Below are 16,811 nucleotides of genomic sequence, written 5' to 3' on the forward strand. Positions count from 1 at the left end.
GGGGAAAAATGGGACAACTATAATAGAACAATAAAAAATGAAAAAAAATAAAGTGGCAATAAAAAAAGAAAATAATATATAAGAAAGAGATAACAGTGATTGTTATTTTGTGATGAGATGGATGATAGACTCTTTTCTATTGCTTTTCTGTATTTTACCAGTTTTTATAATAAACACATGATGTTTTAATTTCTTCAGGGTGGTTTTGTGTGTGTGTATGTGTTTCTCTTTTTTTTTTTTTTAAGAATAAGTAAAGAAATCAAGATACTTAAAGGAGCTATAGCCATCTACCAGTTTACTCAATAAATATTCATTGTAGGCCCACTTTGTGCCAGGCATTATGCTAGTTTTGGGGGATACAAAGGCAAACAAGACAGAAATAACTGCTGTTCTCATGTAATTTATAGACCAGTGATATAGATGAAAAGCAAACAGGCAGTGAGAGCATACAAAGGGGATCCTCATCCATACTTTGGGCAGGGGGTAAGGGTAGTTAGAGGTTTTCCAGAGGAAATGGCTTCACCATTAGACATTTGAAAGACACATATCTCATCCAGATCAAAGATAGTAAAGAGGGATTGAAGGAAGTGTTTCAGGTGTCGGGGAAAGTCTGCAAAAAACAGGGGCAGAACATTTGACGCCACCAAAGAGCTGAAAGGTGTGGCTGGAACCTAGAAACGGGGGACAGGGAATTTCTGGGAGAGGATAACAGGCAAGGAAGCAGGCCCACATTCATGGCAGACCTGTAGGCCACCATGTCTAAAAGTTCCAACTTGACATGAGAGCAATGGGAAGCCATGGAAGGATTTAAAGCAGTGAAGTGTTTTCACCAGACTTTAATTTTAGAAAATAATCTGAGGCTGCAGTGTAAATAACTGAACAAAAGGATCAAGACTGAGGTCATGTTAATGTAGACAGAAAGTAATGGGGTGAGGTGAGGTAACAGCAGTGGGGATGGAGAGAAGTGGGTAAATTCAAGATACATATAGAGGTAGAAATACCAGATTTGGTGCTTAATTGGATGTTGGAGAAGAGTCAAGAATTACCCATGGGAAGCATCTTGGAAGAAGGTAATATTATTTGTTGAGATGAAGAATAGGTGATAGACTGAAGTTGGGGATAAAGGTGGTGGTGGGGCACAAATTGGTTTTTTAGAATTTGGGATGCCAGTGGAACACTTACCCTTTCAGCAGACTGAAACATATTTCCATCAGGCTCTTGGACATGTGTATCTGGAGTTCAGAAGACACACAGATGAGGTATAGAATTGAGAGTCCTCAGTTTGAGAGTCAGTGACTAGTAACCTTAGCCCACAGTGGGTGGAGACATGGCCCTAAAACTGATACAAGGAAGTTCCTCAGAGCTGCTCCAGACAGACCCTGTTGCACAGCTTTTGGCCAGGCACTTATTCTAGTCCTTGACATTTTTATTGTGTTTGATGATGGAGGAAGCCCATTTAAATCTGTGTAGCTGGTATTTGTAAGCTGGGAGAGGCTGGGGCTTTCTGGGAAATAGAGGGAAAACTAGCCCCAGGTAGAAGGCACTGTGGCATCACAAGATGTGCATCTATACATGGCTGGGGTCAGATGCATGAGTACCAGAGCCTAGGTCCCAGTGGTAGTGGCTCTACCAACTTGGGTCACTCTCAGTCATGTTGCCCTGCCTTTATTACCTTCATAGCATTCACTGCTCTCTAAAATTAGTTTATTTGTTTCCTTGGTTTGCTCTCTATCTCAGTGTCCACCCTTGATGTAAGCTCTGTGAATGCAGGGAACTTATGTGTGTGGCTCATCAGAATCTTTACTGTCCCTAGAGAAGCACTGAGGTAAGTACCGGGCACATAGCTGGTGCTTAATAAGTACTTGTTAAGTAAATAAAAAATTGGGTCCAGCCTGCGGAAAGGGCAAATGAGGCCAGACAAAGACTGTTTCCTGGACAAAATCAAAACCCAATGCTATGGCTCCTGCCAAGTAAGAGAAATCACATGTTTTCATTGGTATTCAGGATCTTTCTGTTTAAATCCTTTGCAATGGAACATTTTCTTGTTTTGAGAATACAATATTGATGCTCTGTGACAAAAACCAGATTGAAACAGCTGCAAAATATGTCATAAAAACAAAACTGATCAAAGGTATTTTCATCACATACAAGAAAAAGAAAGGGAAAAAATATCCGCCGCCACCACAGTTGACGTAGAAGTAACGAAAGGACACATAAATGCAATTGCAGATATTGCATTTCCAGAGCAGTTTGTTAGAGGAAAGAAAGAGGAAAGGAAAGTCTGCAGGTATTTTTATATTACCTTATATGTGAAAATAAGTTGCTTATGCCTGACACAAAAGCCAAGGTGCACTGAAGCCAACTTGTATTGGCTCATACCAGGTTGTGAGGGCCAATTATTGAGTTGTGAGAGTCAGTTGTTAAACTTTTGACAGTTTGAGATCAGCCATGGTGGGACGATTTATAACAGAGAAATATATTTTTAAAAAAACTTACACCAGTCTCCTCTCCTCCTAGAGACCCAGTTGCTAAACATTTCCTAGCACACCACTACATGAATAGCAACTCAAGTCATGGAAGTACGTAATACCACTCAGGAGATTACATGAAGTGAAAGGGCCAGAAGTCTAAGCAACATCAACATTTTAAGAGAAGCTAGAGAAAGAAGTGGAGAAGAACTGTTAGAAAAGTGGTGAAATCCTCAGAGATGGATGTGATACAAGCCCAAAGGAATGAGAAAGTGTTTCAATTATCAATTCTGCTAAATGCTCCAAACAGACTGTTTTCTAGGGCTGCAGTAACAAAGTACCACAAACTGGGTGTTTTAAAGAAGCGAAATTTATTGTCTTACAGTTCTGGAGGTTAGAAATCTGAAATAAAGGTGTTGGCAAGGCCATGATCCCTCTGAAGGTACTGGGAAAGGGCCTATGCCAGCCCTCTCTTCCTAGCTTCTGGTAGCTCCTTGTAGCAGCATAACTCTAATCTTCACATGGCATTCTTTCTGTGTGCATGTCTTCAAATTTCTCCTTTTTTAAGGGTTGGATTACAGCTTGCTCCATTCCAGTATGACCAGTTCTCAACTAATTATGTCTGCAATGACACTATTTCCAAATAAGGTCACATACTGAGGTACACAGGGTTAGGACTTCAACACATAAATTTGGGGGGACACCCCAAAATTCAACTCATGACAGACACCAAAAAAGAAAAGGATTGAAAGTTGTTGGATTTTTCAATAAAAGAAGGTCATTGTTGATGTTGGAGAGATTGATACTGATGGGGACGTCATGGTGGAACAAGAAGGAATGGGCAGTAAGGAAGGCTGCAGAGGGGAGCAGAGGATGAGGGCAGTTACTGCAGAGGCACATGTGTGGGAAAGAGTTTGAGATGAGAAAGACTTGAGGATGTTTCTATGCTGAGAGGGACAATCCAATAAAAACAAAGAGGTTAAAGATCTAGGGAAGGGAAGAGATGACTGATAGAGCAAAGTCCTTGGGGAGGCATGTGGGGACAGGATCCAGAGTGGAGCTAGAAGAACTGACCTAAGAAAAGAGAAAGGAAGAAAGCTGGACATAGCCATGGTATGTTTGTAGGTTTGATGGCAGAAGATAAGGAAGTCCCTATCTAGTGAACTCATTTTCTTTGGGAAAAAGAAATGTGGTCATAGGCTAAGAGGATGAGATGGAGCTGTGCTCAGAGTTTTGAAGGTGCAGAATGAGAGAATTGGGGAAATGAAGAGGTAAGAAGTAGCACTAAAGGATAAGTAAGTCCAGAGGCCAAGGATTTACAGTACAACATCAATCCATGCAGCTGGGACAGTCCCCACCACCGCCAAGAACTCTATAGCTCAGCTATATAGGGTTGCCAATGAGACTGGTTAATTACATAAAGGTGGATTATTAATATGCATTACAATTAATGATTAGTTAATATTTTCCACTTCTAGACTTTGTGGCCATTCTATAGATTCCAAAGAAGGAAAATATAGTTAGACTAAGATAGGTTTGGGGCTTTAGCAGGAACAATAGGGCTGGGGTTTGTGGATGTTATCACATTTCAAGTTCATGTGATAAATCAAGAAGCCAAAATCAGTATGGAAGAAGCAGAGAGAGCAGGAGGCTGTTCAGTGGAGGTACTTAAAAAAAAAGAAGTAGTGGTGGGATCCACAGAGTGAAAGAGATAAGAAAGAGAGTGAGGAGCATGGTCCAAGAATGGGAGGTTTTAAGATTTCAGATGTTGAAAGGTTCTTAGTGATGAAGAGTCAAGGCATGGCCATGACATTGTGTGGCTGAAGTGCAGTGAAGCAGTGTGTGCTTAAGTAAGCTGGCTCCTTGAAGAAAAGCACCCTATTTTTTAGCATTTGCCCATTTCCCTGATGTAAATATTCCCACCAGGGCTGATTTTAAGCTATCAGTGTTGATGTCACTGGTGGAGTTGACAAGAAATGCACACATTTTATAAGCTGATGCAAGCTGGTTTTAGTAAAACACTAAATGAAGATTATTTTAGCCCTGGCTGGGTAGCTCAGCTGGGTAGTGTTGACTTGATATGCCAAAGTTGTTGATTAGATCCCCCGTGAGTACACAAAAAAGAATCAACCAGTGAACGCACAAATAAGTGGAACAACAAACAGATGCCTCTCTCTTTCTCTCTCTCTCTCAAAAAAAAAGTGTGAGTGTGAAGCAATAGGGGGCAGTTTATTTAAGTGGATTTGAGGCCATCCAGGATGATGGTGGGGCATGAAAGAGGAAAGGAAACTGAGATGAGTGGCCTGTCTTCAATTAATAAAAAGCAAGTTGAGCCCTGGTTGGTGTGGCTCAGTGGATTGAGCATTGCTCTATGAACCAAAAGGTTTGTGGTTTGATTCCCTGTCAGGGCACATGCCTGGGTTGCAGGCCAGGCTCTTAGTTGGGGGCGTGTGAGAGGCAATCGATGAGATGTTTCTCTCCCTCTCTTTCTCCTTCCCCTTTATATAAAAATAAATAAATAAAATCTATAAAAGTAAAATAAAATTCTATTTCCTTTAAAAAAGAAGAGTTGAGAAGGGAGCTGAGTGTGGTGACAAGGAGCAGAGGGTGTGAGCCAGACATGAAGACACGGAACCTCACACTGGAGCAGTGACAGTCATCTTTAGCATGCATCAAGTTAGCGTAACTGAGTGTTTTGGGCACTTGGCATAAATTATTTCATTTAATCCCAAATCATCCCAATGGGGTAGTGTCATTATTATCTGCATTTTATAGACAAGGAAACTGAACAAAAGGAGGCTAAGTAATTTGCTCAAGATACCAGGACAATAGGGACTTGAATCATAGCAGTCTGGAATTCAAACTGGTGGATATTGCCCTTGCCAGTGTGGCTCAATTGGTTGGAGCATCATCCCATAAACTGGAAAGTCATGGGTTTGATTCAGGGTCAGGGCATATGCCTAGATTATGGGTTTGGTCCTGGGTTGGGGTGTGGAAGGCAACTTATTGGTGTTCCTTTCACACTGATGCTCCTGTCTCTTTCCCTTCCTACCTCTTTCTCTGGAATTAAAAAAAAAAAAAGAGAGAGATATTCATTTAGAAAAAAAAAAAAACAAAATGAAACTGGTGGGAAGCTGTCTAGCTGCACTGGGCAATGGGAGAAGGGCTGTGATATGGGAGATTGCCCAGCTTCTACTCCAAACGGCTACTTCAGAGAAGGAGTCACATCTACTTCCCTACTTGGGTCTTCAGAAAAGAGCTCAGTTCTGTTAGGGCAATGAGGGAGCAGGACTATCTATGAGGAGGATAGAACAACAGGGTTGCCATGCAAAGGGCTCCAGAGAACTCAATGGAAAGTTTGTGAGGGAAGAGAAGAATCAGGGGGCAGCATTTCTCAGAGGTCAGAAAATGTGAGTCTATGTATGGCTTTGATTGTTCTCGGTTCTCTGTCTCTCTTTGGTTATTTCTGTCAACAACAGGCACATAGAAGACCTATATTGCATTTTCCAACATCAGTTTTCAAACCTTGCACTTGATGTTGATAATAAGTGATTTTCCAAATATTAACAGCAACTTTGTCAGTGGAGATACAGAACTTGATTATCAAAAGTTATTATTAATAAATATTTATCAAATCAGCAAAAAGAGATGAACTCTGCTGAAGAAAAATAAGCAAATCCTTATGAAAAGCAAGCACAACTGTGTTATTATTATTGCTATCACTGTTTAGCACCATAGTACTCCTCTGTAGTACCAGGATCTCTATCACTGACTCAGTGCTCTACATTTTTACCTTGTGTTAGTGAACCATAGTTGATTGAAATGGGGACTGCACTGTGCAATACAGTAACCACTAGCCGTATGTGGCTGTGTTTGAAATGCAGCTAGTCTGAATTTGAGGTGTGCTGTGAGTATAAAATATACACCAGATTTTGAAGACTTGGTTTGAAAAAGAATGTGAAATGTCTCATTAATATTTTTATATGGATTGCACATTGAAATAATATTTTATATTAAATAAAATATATTATTAAAATTAATTTCACCTACTTCTTTTTACCTCTTTTTAGCATGGCTACTTGAAAACTTAAAATTACTTATGTAGCACACACATGAGGCTCACATTTTATGCCTATTGAGCAGTGCTGGTCTCAACTCTCCTTCCTTTAAGGTCTGAGGCCTCTTGAAAACTCCACACAGTCTGGTTTAGGAAGATTTTCATTGGGTTGTAGATTAGTAACCTCTGAGAAAAAGGCAAATTGAAAAGATTGTCCTTTAAAATTCTAGACTGTTCTATCATTGGCATTTACATCCTGCGTACTCTATGTTTTCTAATTGCAAGTGTGAAAAAACAAAAAACCATCTGTCTGCCATCATGGGAAACAGAATCATGCCACCTGGCTAAATTTGCTTAGGCCTCTTCGGAAGCACCTTAGAGGTTTAGACCCTGATTCTCCTTCTCTCAGGTCAGTGCTTCTTTTCACTCTATCAATCTTCTCAATTTGTTTCCAGACAATCTTTTCTTTTAATCCATATTTTACTCTGTTGCCTTAAATATATATATACTATCTTACTTTGTTTTTGCGTAATCTTGTCTCTGCAATTAGCATCTGGGTTCAAACTCCGCTCCTTCCTGTAATAGCTGGGTGAGCATGGGCAAGTTATTGAATCTTCCTAAGCCTCAATCTCTTCATTTCTATAATGGGGATAGTAATGGTGCTGACCTCAGACTTCTGTTGCAAGGACTAAATATATTATACCTAGAAGGTGTTTAGAACAGGGCCTGGCATAAGACAAGGGCTTAATTAGCATCAGATACATTTATTATCTTCTCCTTCGCTTTTATCTGCTGGGCTCTTGCCATCTTCACCCAAACAATGCCCATCTTGCCCTCCACTCCTGTGGACAGATATTAAGTTTAGTGTTGTATTCTGAGATGGAAGCTAAATGTTTTGTCTTCTGAGAGGGCCTGGCCATTCTGAGCACTGTGCTAACCATCGTTGGGAGCTGGACCCTCAGATCTTATTATAGAAGCTAGATTTTAGCTGAGAAGGAGAGGGAGCTCCTGCCTCTCTGAGCTGCAGTCTTTTAGGCCTCACCTGGGAGTAGTGTGGATGTGACTGCAGATGCTTCTGTGGAGCAGGCATCTAAGACAGCCTCTGCTAAGCAAGGGATCTGGAGTGGCCAGGAGCCAGCCCTGGAGAGAAGACCATATGAACAGGAATACCCTGTATTTTATAAATCAAAAAGTAGTTTTATTTATTGCATGCTAGGCTTTTTTGGTTTTCATTATCCTCCAGCCTTTAACGAAAAGGTGGGTGCCAGGAAGGAAGTAAAAATGCTGTGGGATATTAAGAGATGGGTTTAAGAAGATGCAAAGCCATCATCCTCACTAAATTGCAGACTGGAAGTACTGAGTGTGTAGGGGGCTGAGAGTCCTAGCCAATTGGTTCGTTTAACTGCAGGGTGATCAGGTCTGGATTCCAAAAGTCATACTATAGTTTATTTTTTTTCTTTTGGACCTGTTTATCCAAGAAGGTATCCCCAAATGCCCTTCTTGGGGAGGAGTGGGGCAGAGGCTGGCTGCAGCAACAGCAGCAGAATAGGACCTGAGTTCTCACATTTCAGTAAGTTGTCATTTACCTAATCCCTCTGTTTTCAATCAAGTATCTCACACCCTCTCTTCCCTTATCATCCGACCCTGCACCCCAAGGTAGGCCTGGAGTCCTCAGATATGTAGCCTTGTACTTCAGAGTTTCTCCAGAGTAATTTTTCTGTCTCCCAAGCAGCTACACTGCCTGTATCACATTCTGATACCTAAGAAAGAGGGCACAAGTGGAGACTCCTCCCCACCAAGAAATTCTCCCTCTCCTGCCACAGGTGGAAAGATGGAGGTTAACTATGATCAAAAGATATAATGAGAACTAGTGAACAGTTATCAAATACTTGCCATTTTCCAGGAAGAAGCGGTTAGCTTAAACGGTGAACACTCTGTGTCAAACACAGTACTAAGTACTTATTTGTTATGTCATCAAGTCCTCATTACAATCTTGCAAGAAAGTTTTATTTTGCAGGTGAAGAAATTGAGGCTCAGAGTTGCCAAGCAAGCAGTTAAAACTAAGCCACCAAGCTTTGGCAGAGTTGGGAATCAAGCCAGAGTGTTCTGACCTTCAATCTATTAACCAGTAGGCTACCTGATTTTATTTGCAGAATAAGTGACTAAAATTAGTAATGGCAGCTGACAGTGTGGGTACAGGAAGGAGAGAATGTAGGTGTTTGGCAATGACGAGATACCCAGCTGTCTGGCTTGGTTGAGGTGTGGCTGTCTCTGGAGGCTCTCATGACCTAGATGAATGGCCTAGATGACCTGGGACTGTCCCTGTAGCTCTTAGTTTTGGGATTGCCCTGCACTCATGGAGCAGAGGCCAGTGAACCTGCACCAAGTTTGGTCTTTGTCCTAGGAGAAAGTGTCACATTTTGCAGCCTCACCTTGGAGAGATGTCTTTTTTACTAAGGCTCTGTAAGGCACTGCAATAGTTTCCCAGGTATCACTTACTTATATGTAGATTTTTTTAAAGTATAATATGGAAAATCTCTGTACCTTGTGCCTAATTTAGCTGTGAACCTAAAATTGCTCTTTAAAAGCTTATTTAAAATATACATAATATATTTCATGTATAATTTTAAAGTATACATACAGAGTATGTATTATTAGCTTTGGCTGGTTTCCAGCCTAACCCTGGCTGGTTTGGCTCAGTGGATTGAGCGTCGGCCTGCGAGCTAAGTGTCGCTGGTTCGATCTTCCAGTCAGGGCACATCAGAGAAGGAAAACTCTGATTCCAAAAAACCTCTGCTGCCTTGCGGCATACCTCTTCAGGGGAAAGGCTAAGGGAGTAAACCCCGACAGAAAATCCGGAGCCGGAGTCCCTAAGGCGGTTTGACGTTGTAGTCAACACCGGCAACTCCTGCAGCGCACCTGAAGCCAAGCTGTATTGACTCCGTCTTTCCCTTGGATCCTTCAGCTGCGAAGAGAGGGGGGGTCTGCTGCATGGGCAACAGCAGACCCTCCATATCACCCTGCCCAGGCTCTGTAGCTTCAGCTTCACTGGAGAGGACACTCCAGCGTCATCGCAAGATGTCGATTCAACACGGGAGGAGACAGATACCGTGTCACTCCCGAGTCGGACTGCACAACCATTCTCGGTGGTGCAGATAGACTCTTAAGAAGCTACACCATCGTCTCTCGAGACGGACGGCTGCCGACGGCCGACGACATACAGAGTAAGTAAACTTATTTTTCTTTGAGGTCTTTTACATCTAACTTTTCAAAAAGATTTTTTTTTAACCCTTCTGGACAGAGTTAAGAGACTGAAGCCTGTCTGGTTCACAATCTTATTTGTCTTACACTGTGCTGCTACGGACTTCACGCGCTCAGAGCCCTCCAGTTGCGCTTGCCTGCGTCCCTCTTCCGGGCGCGTTGCTGGGCAGTTGGGAAGTTTCTTTCCTACATTTCCTCTTAATACCTGGCCCTTAGTTGGCGCTCACTGAATGAATGAAGTCTGGAGGAATGAGCGGATGGAGGGCGTGAAAGATAGAGACAGAAGTAGAGAGAGATGGGGGTGGGGGTGGAGGAGGAAGAGAGAGAATTTCCGTGTGACAAAAGAGACAAAAGAGAGGAGTGGAGTCAAGTGGCTGGCAGGGCGGGCGGGGATGTCTGGAGGCCGGGGGAGGGCACGGGGGCCAGGGACCCGCAAGCCGGTGCTTACCCCAGGAAGGTGAGGAACCGCGGGTCCGTGGCCAAGTTGGCGTCGATGGTGAAAGACAGGAAGGCGGGGCTGACTTGGTGCACTGGCTGCTCGGTGGAAAAGTGCAGCTCCACGGCGTCCTCGGTTTGCGCGGGTGCAGCTAGGGCGCGGGGGGACAAGACACCAAGCGACCCCAGGAGCAGCAGCAGCGGCAGCCCCGACTTCAAGCGCGGAAGCATCTCGGGCTCACCTGGCTGTCCCACCAGCAAGCGACGTCACAAGAAGAGTGGAGACCCAGAGCACTTCCTCCAGCCACGCCACAGCGCCCTTTTCTCGTCTCCTCCACCAGCTCACCCCGCCTCACCCCACCCATTGTGCTCGGCACCCTCCCCCTCCTGCCCCGCATCCCTCCTACTGCTCCGCTTCTCCCCTCCCGCTTCCCCCACTCACTCCCACTGCCTTGCACTCTTTCCTTCACCTCGGTGGTGGTGAAGTCCACTTAAGAAATCACCCACACCCATTTGAAGGGCGTTGGCATGGCTAGCATCCAAACACCCAGGAGGCCTGGGAAGGGAGCGCCCTGGCAGGAGCGCTGGGCATCCGGGCGGCTTCCGCGTGCGCTCTGGTAGGAACACCAGTGTTTCCCTCTTCCAGCACCCATCCAGGTGGCTCCAGGATTTCCAACCTTTCACTGAAACCTCCAGTTGAGCATTCATCGCTTGCCCTTTTACCTTGCTTATAAAACTGTTCTGCACTTGAGCCTGCCAAATTCTGATGGACCTGTGTGTGCTCTGTCCAGAGAGGTGTTTCCCAGGTATCTTACTTTTGCCTGAAAAATCTGACCTGGGCATTCATTGGCTAACCTACAGCTAGAAAGAGCACTTACAAAAATTCCTCATCAACTTTGCAGGAAAACCTAGTTAGCACAGCCTTAAAGCATTAGGTACTCTAATATCTGAAACTCAGGACATGAAGCCTCCTACAAGTGTGGGGTAGTGACTGTCCCTTGAATTTGGAGACTTTGCCACATTTCTCCTCTGCACATTTATCTTTAGCTGTTGGCCAAACTTTTCTTCAGTTTTCTTTAGAGGCCTATGTTGATGTGTAATTATAATAAGCACCAAGCACTTAGGACTTACTATATGCCTGATACTATGATGTGCTTTACCTGTATTCTCTCTCGTGCCCCACAACTCTGCCAGGTGCCTATTCTCATTTTACACATGAGGACCCAAGCTCTGAGACATTAACATGTCCAAGTGTCAGAACTGGGATGTGAAAGTAGTTGCACCACCCCAAGCATATGGCAGACTGTTTCAGCTGAAATGTAACTTCCTCCAAGAAACTTTGCCTGAACCTCCAGGCAGCTGACATCTCCTATGACACATTCTCACAGCATCCTGAACTTGCTGGGACATACCACATTTGTTAGTATCGTGAATGTTGCTCCATGGGAGGCCTCATCTACTAGATTATAAACTTTGTGAAAGCAGAAATGAGGTGTGTCTTATCTACTACACTCCTGAAAGCTCATGGCACTGTGCTTGGCACTAAGTAGGCACCCAATAAATATATGTTGATGACATCAAAACCCTTAGAATTCTCCACTTAGATTCCACCACCAATAAAGCAATTAATAAGAATGAATTGAGATCTGGTCAAGATGGTGGAATAGGCAGACATGGCTCGCCTTTTCACACAACCACATCAAAATTACAACTAAAATATAGAACAACCATCAGCCAGAACTGTCAGAAATCGAGTTGAATGGAGTCTGGCAACTACGGAATTAAAGAAACCACATTCTTACAAAAGGGTAGAAGGGGTACAGATGCAGAACGAGCTTGTCTCTCACCCACATGTGGTGGATAGAAATTTGGGAGGGATATCTCAGGAGTGAGAAGTCCAAGGCCCATAACAGGCCCCCCAGCCCAGGGTTCCAGTGCCAGGAAGATAAGTCCCCACAACTTCTGGCTGCCAAGGCCAGTGGGGATTGAGTTGGTGGAAGAAACTGCTGGAGCCCCAAGCATTTATCTTAAAGAACACACACACACAAAGTCACCTACTCAGACTCATTCCCTCTGAGTTCCAGCACTGGGGTAGCAACTTGAAAGGCACCAGTGGCATACAGGGAGGAACTGAAGTGTCTGACATCGAGGTGAGCAGAAGTCATTGTCTCTTTTCTAAACCCTCTTCCCATAGAGCCTAAAGCTAGTGCCATATCTGAGACTCCATCAACCTGGCTGGCACTGTGTGACCCACCTTGGAGATCCCCAGAGACTCTGCCCCACCCAACTTAAGGGGCCAACCAAGGTGCTTTCCCATATAAATGGCTGGTTTTGAGTCATGCTTCACAACTTCCTAAATTCTATCAAACAAGCATCAACTGAGCTCAGTGAGCTTCAGATCCAGCACTACCAACAGCCAGTTTAGAGTCACAGCCACAGCTTGGTTTCACCTGGGAATCTTCAAGCTCAGACAAATAGTAGCCATCTCAGATTGTGTTGTAGCTCAGGCAGGGCATCCCGGAAAAACACAGGTGGGGGCAGACCTTGGCCTGCCCCACCCAGGAAACCACAGGGCCAGCACATCCAGTGGAGCTACTGATCACATCAGAGCACTACCAGCCTGCTCTTTCACAGCTAGCTGATCCTCCACAGAGGGTGGAGGTTGGTGGTCAGTGGTCAGAGCCAGTCCTTGCAGCTGACTGGTCTGAGTAAATTACTCCCATTGATCTTCCAGCAGCAACCAAGGCTCAACTACAAGAGGAGGGTATATACAGTCCACATGAAAGGTGTATCTTGAGTACCCAGCTTGGGTGATAGGGGAGGCTATGCCACTAGATCCTACAGGACACCTACTACATTAGGCCATACTACCAAGACATGAAGTCAAAGCAGCTCATCTCAATACAAAGAAACAAACACAGGGAGGCTGCCAAATGGAGGAGGCAAAGAAATATGACCCATATGAAAGAACAGAACAGAACCTCAGAAATAGAACTAAATCAAAGGGAAATAGCCAACCTATCAGACACAGAATTCAAAACATGGTGATAAGGATGCTCAGAGAAATGATTGAGTAGAGCCACAAAAGAAGGAAAAAGTGAAGGTTATACAAAGTGAAATAAAGAAAAATATACAGGGAACCAACAGTAATGGGAAGGTAGCTAGGATTCAAATCAACAATTTGAAACAAAATGAAGAAATGAACATTCACTCAGAACAGAAAGAGGAAACAATAATTGAAAAAAATGAAGAGAGGATTAAGAACCCCTGGGACAACTTTAAATGCACCAACATTTGAATTATAGGGGTTCCAGATGGAAAAGAGGAAAAGCAAGAAATTGAAAACTTATTTGAAAAAATAATGAAAGAAAACTTCCCTAATTTGGCAAAGAAAATAGACATACAAGCCCAGGAAGCACAGAGAGTCCCAAACAAGCTTGATCCAAACAAATGTCAACAGTTAAGATAAAGAGAGAATCTTAAAAGCAGCAAGAGAAAAGCAGAGTGTTACCTACAAAGGAGTTCCCATAAGACTATCAGTTGATTTCTCAAAAGAAACTTTACAGGCAAGAAGAGGCTGGCAAGAAGTATTCAAAGTGATGAAAAGCAAGGACCTACAACCAAGCAAAGCTTTACCCAGCAAAGCTATCATTTAGAATGGAAGGGCAGATAAAGTGCTTCCCAGACAAGGTAAAGCTAAAGGAGTTCATCATCACTAAGCCATTATTATATGAAACGGTTAAGGGACTTATTTAAGAAAAACAAGAATATCAAAACTATGAACATTAAAATGGCAACAAACTCACAACTATCAACAACTGAATCTAAAACATAAAAACAAAAGCAAAAACAAACTAAGCAAACGATGAGAACAGGAACAGAATCATAGGTGTGGGGGTCATTTGGAAGGTTATCAACTTGGGGGAGGGCAGAGAGGGGGAAATGGTGCAGGGATCAAGAAATATAATTGGTAGGAACAAAATAGGCAGGGGGGTGTTAAGAATAGTATAAGGAAAGGGTGAAGCCAAAAAACTTATATGCATGACCCATGGGCATGAACTAAGGGGGAAAGGATTGCTAGAGAAAAGAGGAGTACCAGGTGGAGAGGGGCAAAGGGAAAAAATGGAACAACTGTCACAGCATAATCAATAAAATATACTTAAAACACAAATAAATAAAAGAAATAAATGTAGCCAAAAATGAATTATTTAGAAATTTATATGTAATTTACATAGATCTGTCTATTCTTAAGCAACTTAAAAGTCTAATATATAGTTAATTGAGGAAGGTTATAGTCTGGAGATTTCATGTGTGTGTATTGATTACTATTTTGCAACTGGACTCAGGTTCATATCCTACAATTATACATAAAAAAATTAAAATGTTAACCCCAAGCTACCAAAGGTTATGTCAACACAAATGGTGGTGGAAAAACAGATCTCTGGACTTTTTCTCAGTCTTTTTCATGACATTGATTCTACATCTGCCCCATACTCCTATTGTCATGGGGCAAAAGTCACACCAATTTCTTTAGAATATGTAGGTAATTTGAAACATGGACCATTGTGAGTTGTCTAAATACTGAAGTTTCATGACATTGTGAGATGTGGGCCAGTGTGGCCCATGTGTAAGTTACTAATATAGAAACTGAGAAAACATAAATGAGGAAGTGAAAAAAAGTGACTTTCCTGCTACACCCCCACTCTTATTATGGATTTCTGGACCCAAGGGTAGGTAGGGCGATGACCATGTCCAGCTTGAAGAAGCTAGAGGAGCATGAGACTTTTGCCCATTGTCCTTTATAAGATTATAAAGGGTCTTAGGTCTGAGGGGGGGGTTGTTATTTTTTATTATTATAAAATTAATTAATTAATTAAAAATAATAATATAGGAAAGGGTGAAGCCAAAGAACTTATATGCATGGCCCATGGACACGAACTAAGGGAGGTGGGATTGCTGGGGGAAGGGGGGTACTGGGCAGAGGGGAGCCAAGGGGAAAAAAATTGAAACTATTGTAACAGCATAATCAATAAAATATACTTTAAAAAAAAAGGGACTTGCACGCATGGTGATCTGTTGATCGAGATTAGATAAATTTCTGTCTCCTGGATCTAAGTTGCTTTGATCCACTATGCCAGATAAAAGAAATGTATGGGTACATGGAAGGGAGAATATGTGATAATATTAATAGAAATAGTCATTCCAAAGACACTTTATAATTAGACACCTTTTTTAAGGGACATGGAATGAAAATATGTGCTGGGGGCTGGAAAAGAAAAAATTAACATGTATTGAGTGCATGCTGTTCTCCAAAGTGCTTTCACATGTGCAGATTGTATATATATAAACACACACACAAATATATATATATATGTATATATACGCACACAAATATATATATATATATATATATATATATATATATATATATATATATTCACACCAAAAGTAATATTCTCAGTGTGGTAGGTGCTCCAAAGATGATCATGGCTCTTTACACATGTATGTTGGAATATTTGAATGTGGAGCAGGAATTGCTCCTGGGGAGATTTTGCTTAAGTTAAGATCTGAAAGATAAGCAAACAACAGGGTGGGGGGAATCATTAGATGCTAAGGAGATGGTGTGCACAAAGGTGAGAAAGTTCAAGAAGTAAGAGGACCGACAGAAAGCTGGGGCAGCTAGGTAAAAGAGAACAAGGAGCAGCTAGAGACATAGAAACTGACACTGCAGGGTCTGGAAGTGTCCTTGGAAAAACTGGAAGCCATTGAAAGCAGTTGAAGCCTGTGGTGGGGGATGTGATATGATCAAATTTGTATTTAAAAAAGGCAAACTATAGATGTTCTGTTTCCTTTCTTGTGTAAATATTCCTTTATAGAACAAGGATGTGCATTTCTCTATAGATATAGACAAAGTTTGCTATTTTTTCTATCAAGCTTATATCTATATTTACCCTGTAAATATGTATTTCTCTGTGTCATAGTAAAGTGGATACTTGGAGACAGTAAGTGAGCCAGAGATCTAAGAGATAGCAGGAAGTGTCCCTACAAAAGACTCCTAAGTCCCACGGGTCACATATAATAGCCATTATGATGTAAGCCAGAGATTTTCAACCAGTGTGCCACAAGAATTTTAAAAACATGCAATACCTGACTATTTGGTCAGGGGCACTGACCTCTTTTCCCTTAGATTGTCAAATAAAAAAAATAACAACAGCTAACACAATGATAACCATCCCGTGTGAATGCATAAAAATTATACCTATTTTATTGTCAGATCAGCAAAAATATATTTTTTGGTTGGTGCAGAATTTTAGTAATTAGTTTATGTCTGCCATTAGATGAAAAAGGTCGAAAATAGCTGGTATAAACTAAAGGATTATTCAAAAGTCCTCAGAGAAGAGCTGATTGCCCAATTTTGGTCATCTGTCTCTGGGATGATGAAGGCCCTGGAAGACCTTAATGATTTATACTTATTCCAAAAATCACACTAAAATGAATTAAGTGGGGCATTTTTATTGTTACCCCCAGGGTTTGTAAACACTGTAAACATAAGTTTGGAACAGAAAAGAGTTTCAGGAAATGCATTGGAC

At 42.2% G+C, this 16,811-nt stretch overlaps 1 protein-coding gene across 6 annotated transcripts in view; it reads right to left on the minus strand.

The window, feature by feature from the left end:
* HPSE (heparanase) overlaps positions 1-10,567 on the minus strand; it is a 56,734-nt gene extending 46,167 nt beyond the window's left edge. For all 6 annotated transcript variants that reach the window (XM_090266238.1, XM_090266236.1, XM_090266235.1 and 3 more), the window contains exon 1: positions 10,235-10,567. In XM_090266238.1, the coding sequence (XP_090122364.1) occupies positions 10,235-10,452 (218 nt within the window). In that variant the 5' untranslated portion in view covers positions 10,453-10,567. The remainder of the gene's footprint in view (positions 1-10,234) is intronic.
* Positions 10,568-16,811: the final 6,244 nt, after the last annotated feature.

Source organism: Furipterus horrens, unplaced genomic scaffold, assembly GCF_987537825.1.
Source record: "Furipterus horrens unplaced genomic scaffold, mFurHor1.1.pri manual_scaffold_2, whole genome shotgun sequence".
Classification (NCBI taxonomy): Eukaryota; Metazoa; Chordata; class Mammalia; order Chiroptera; family Furipteridae; genus Furipterus; species Furipterus horrens.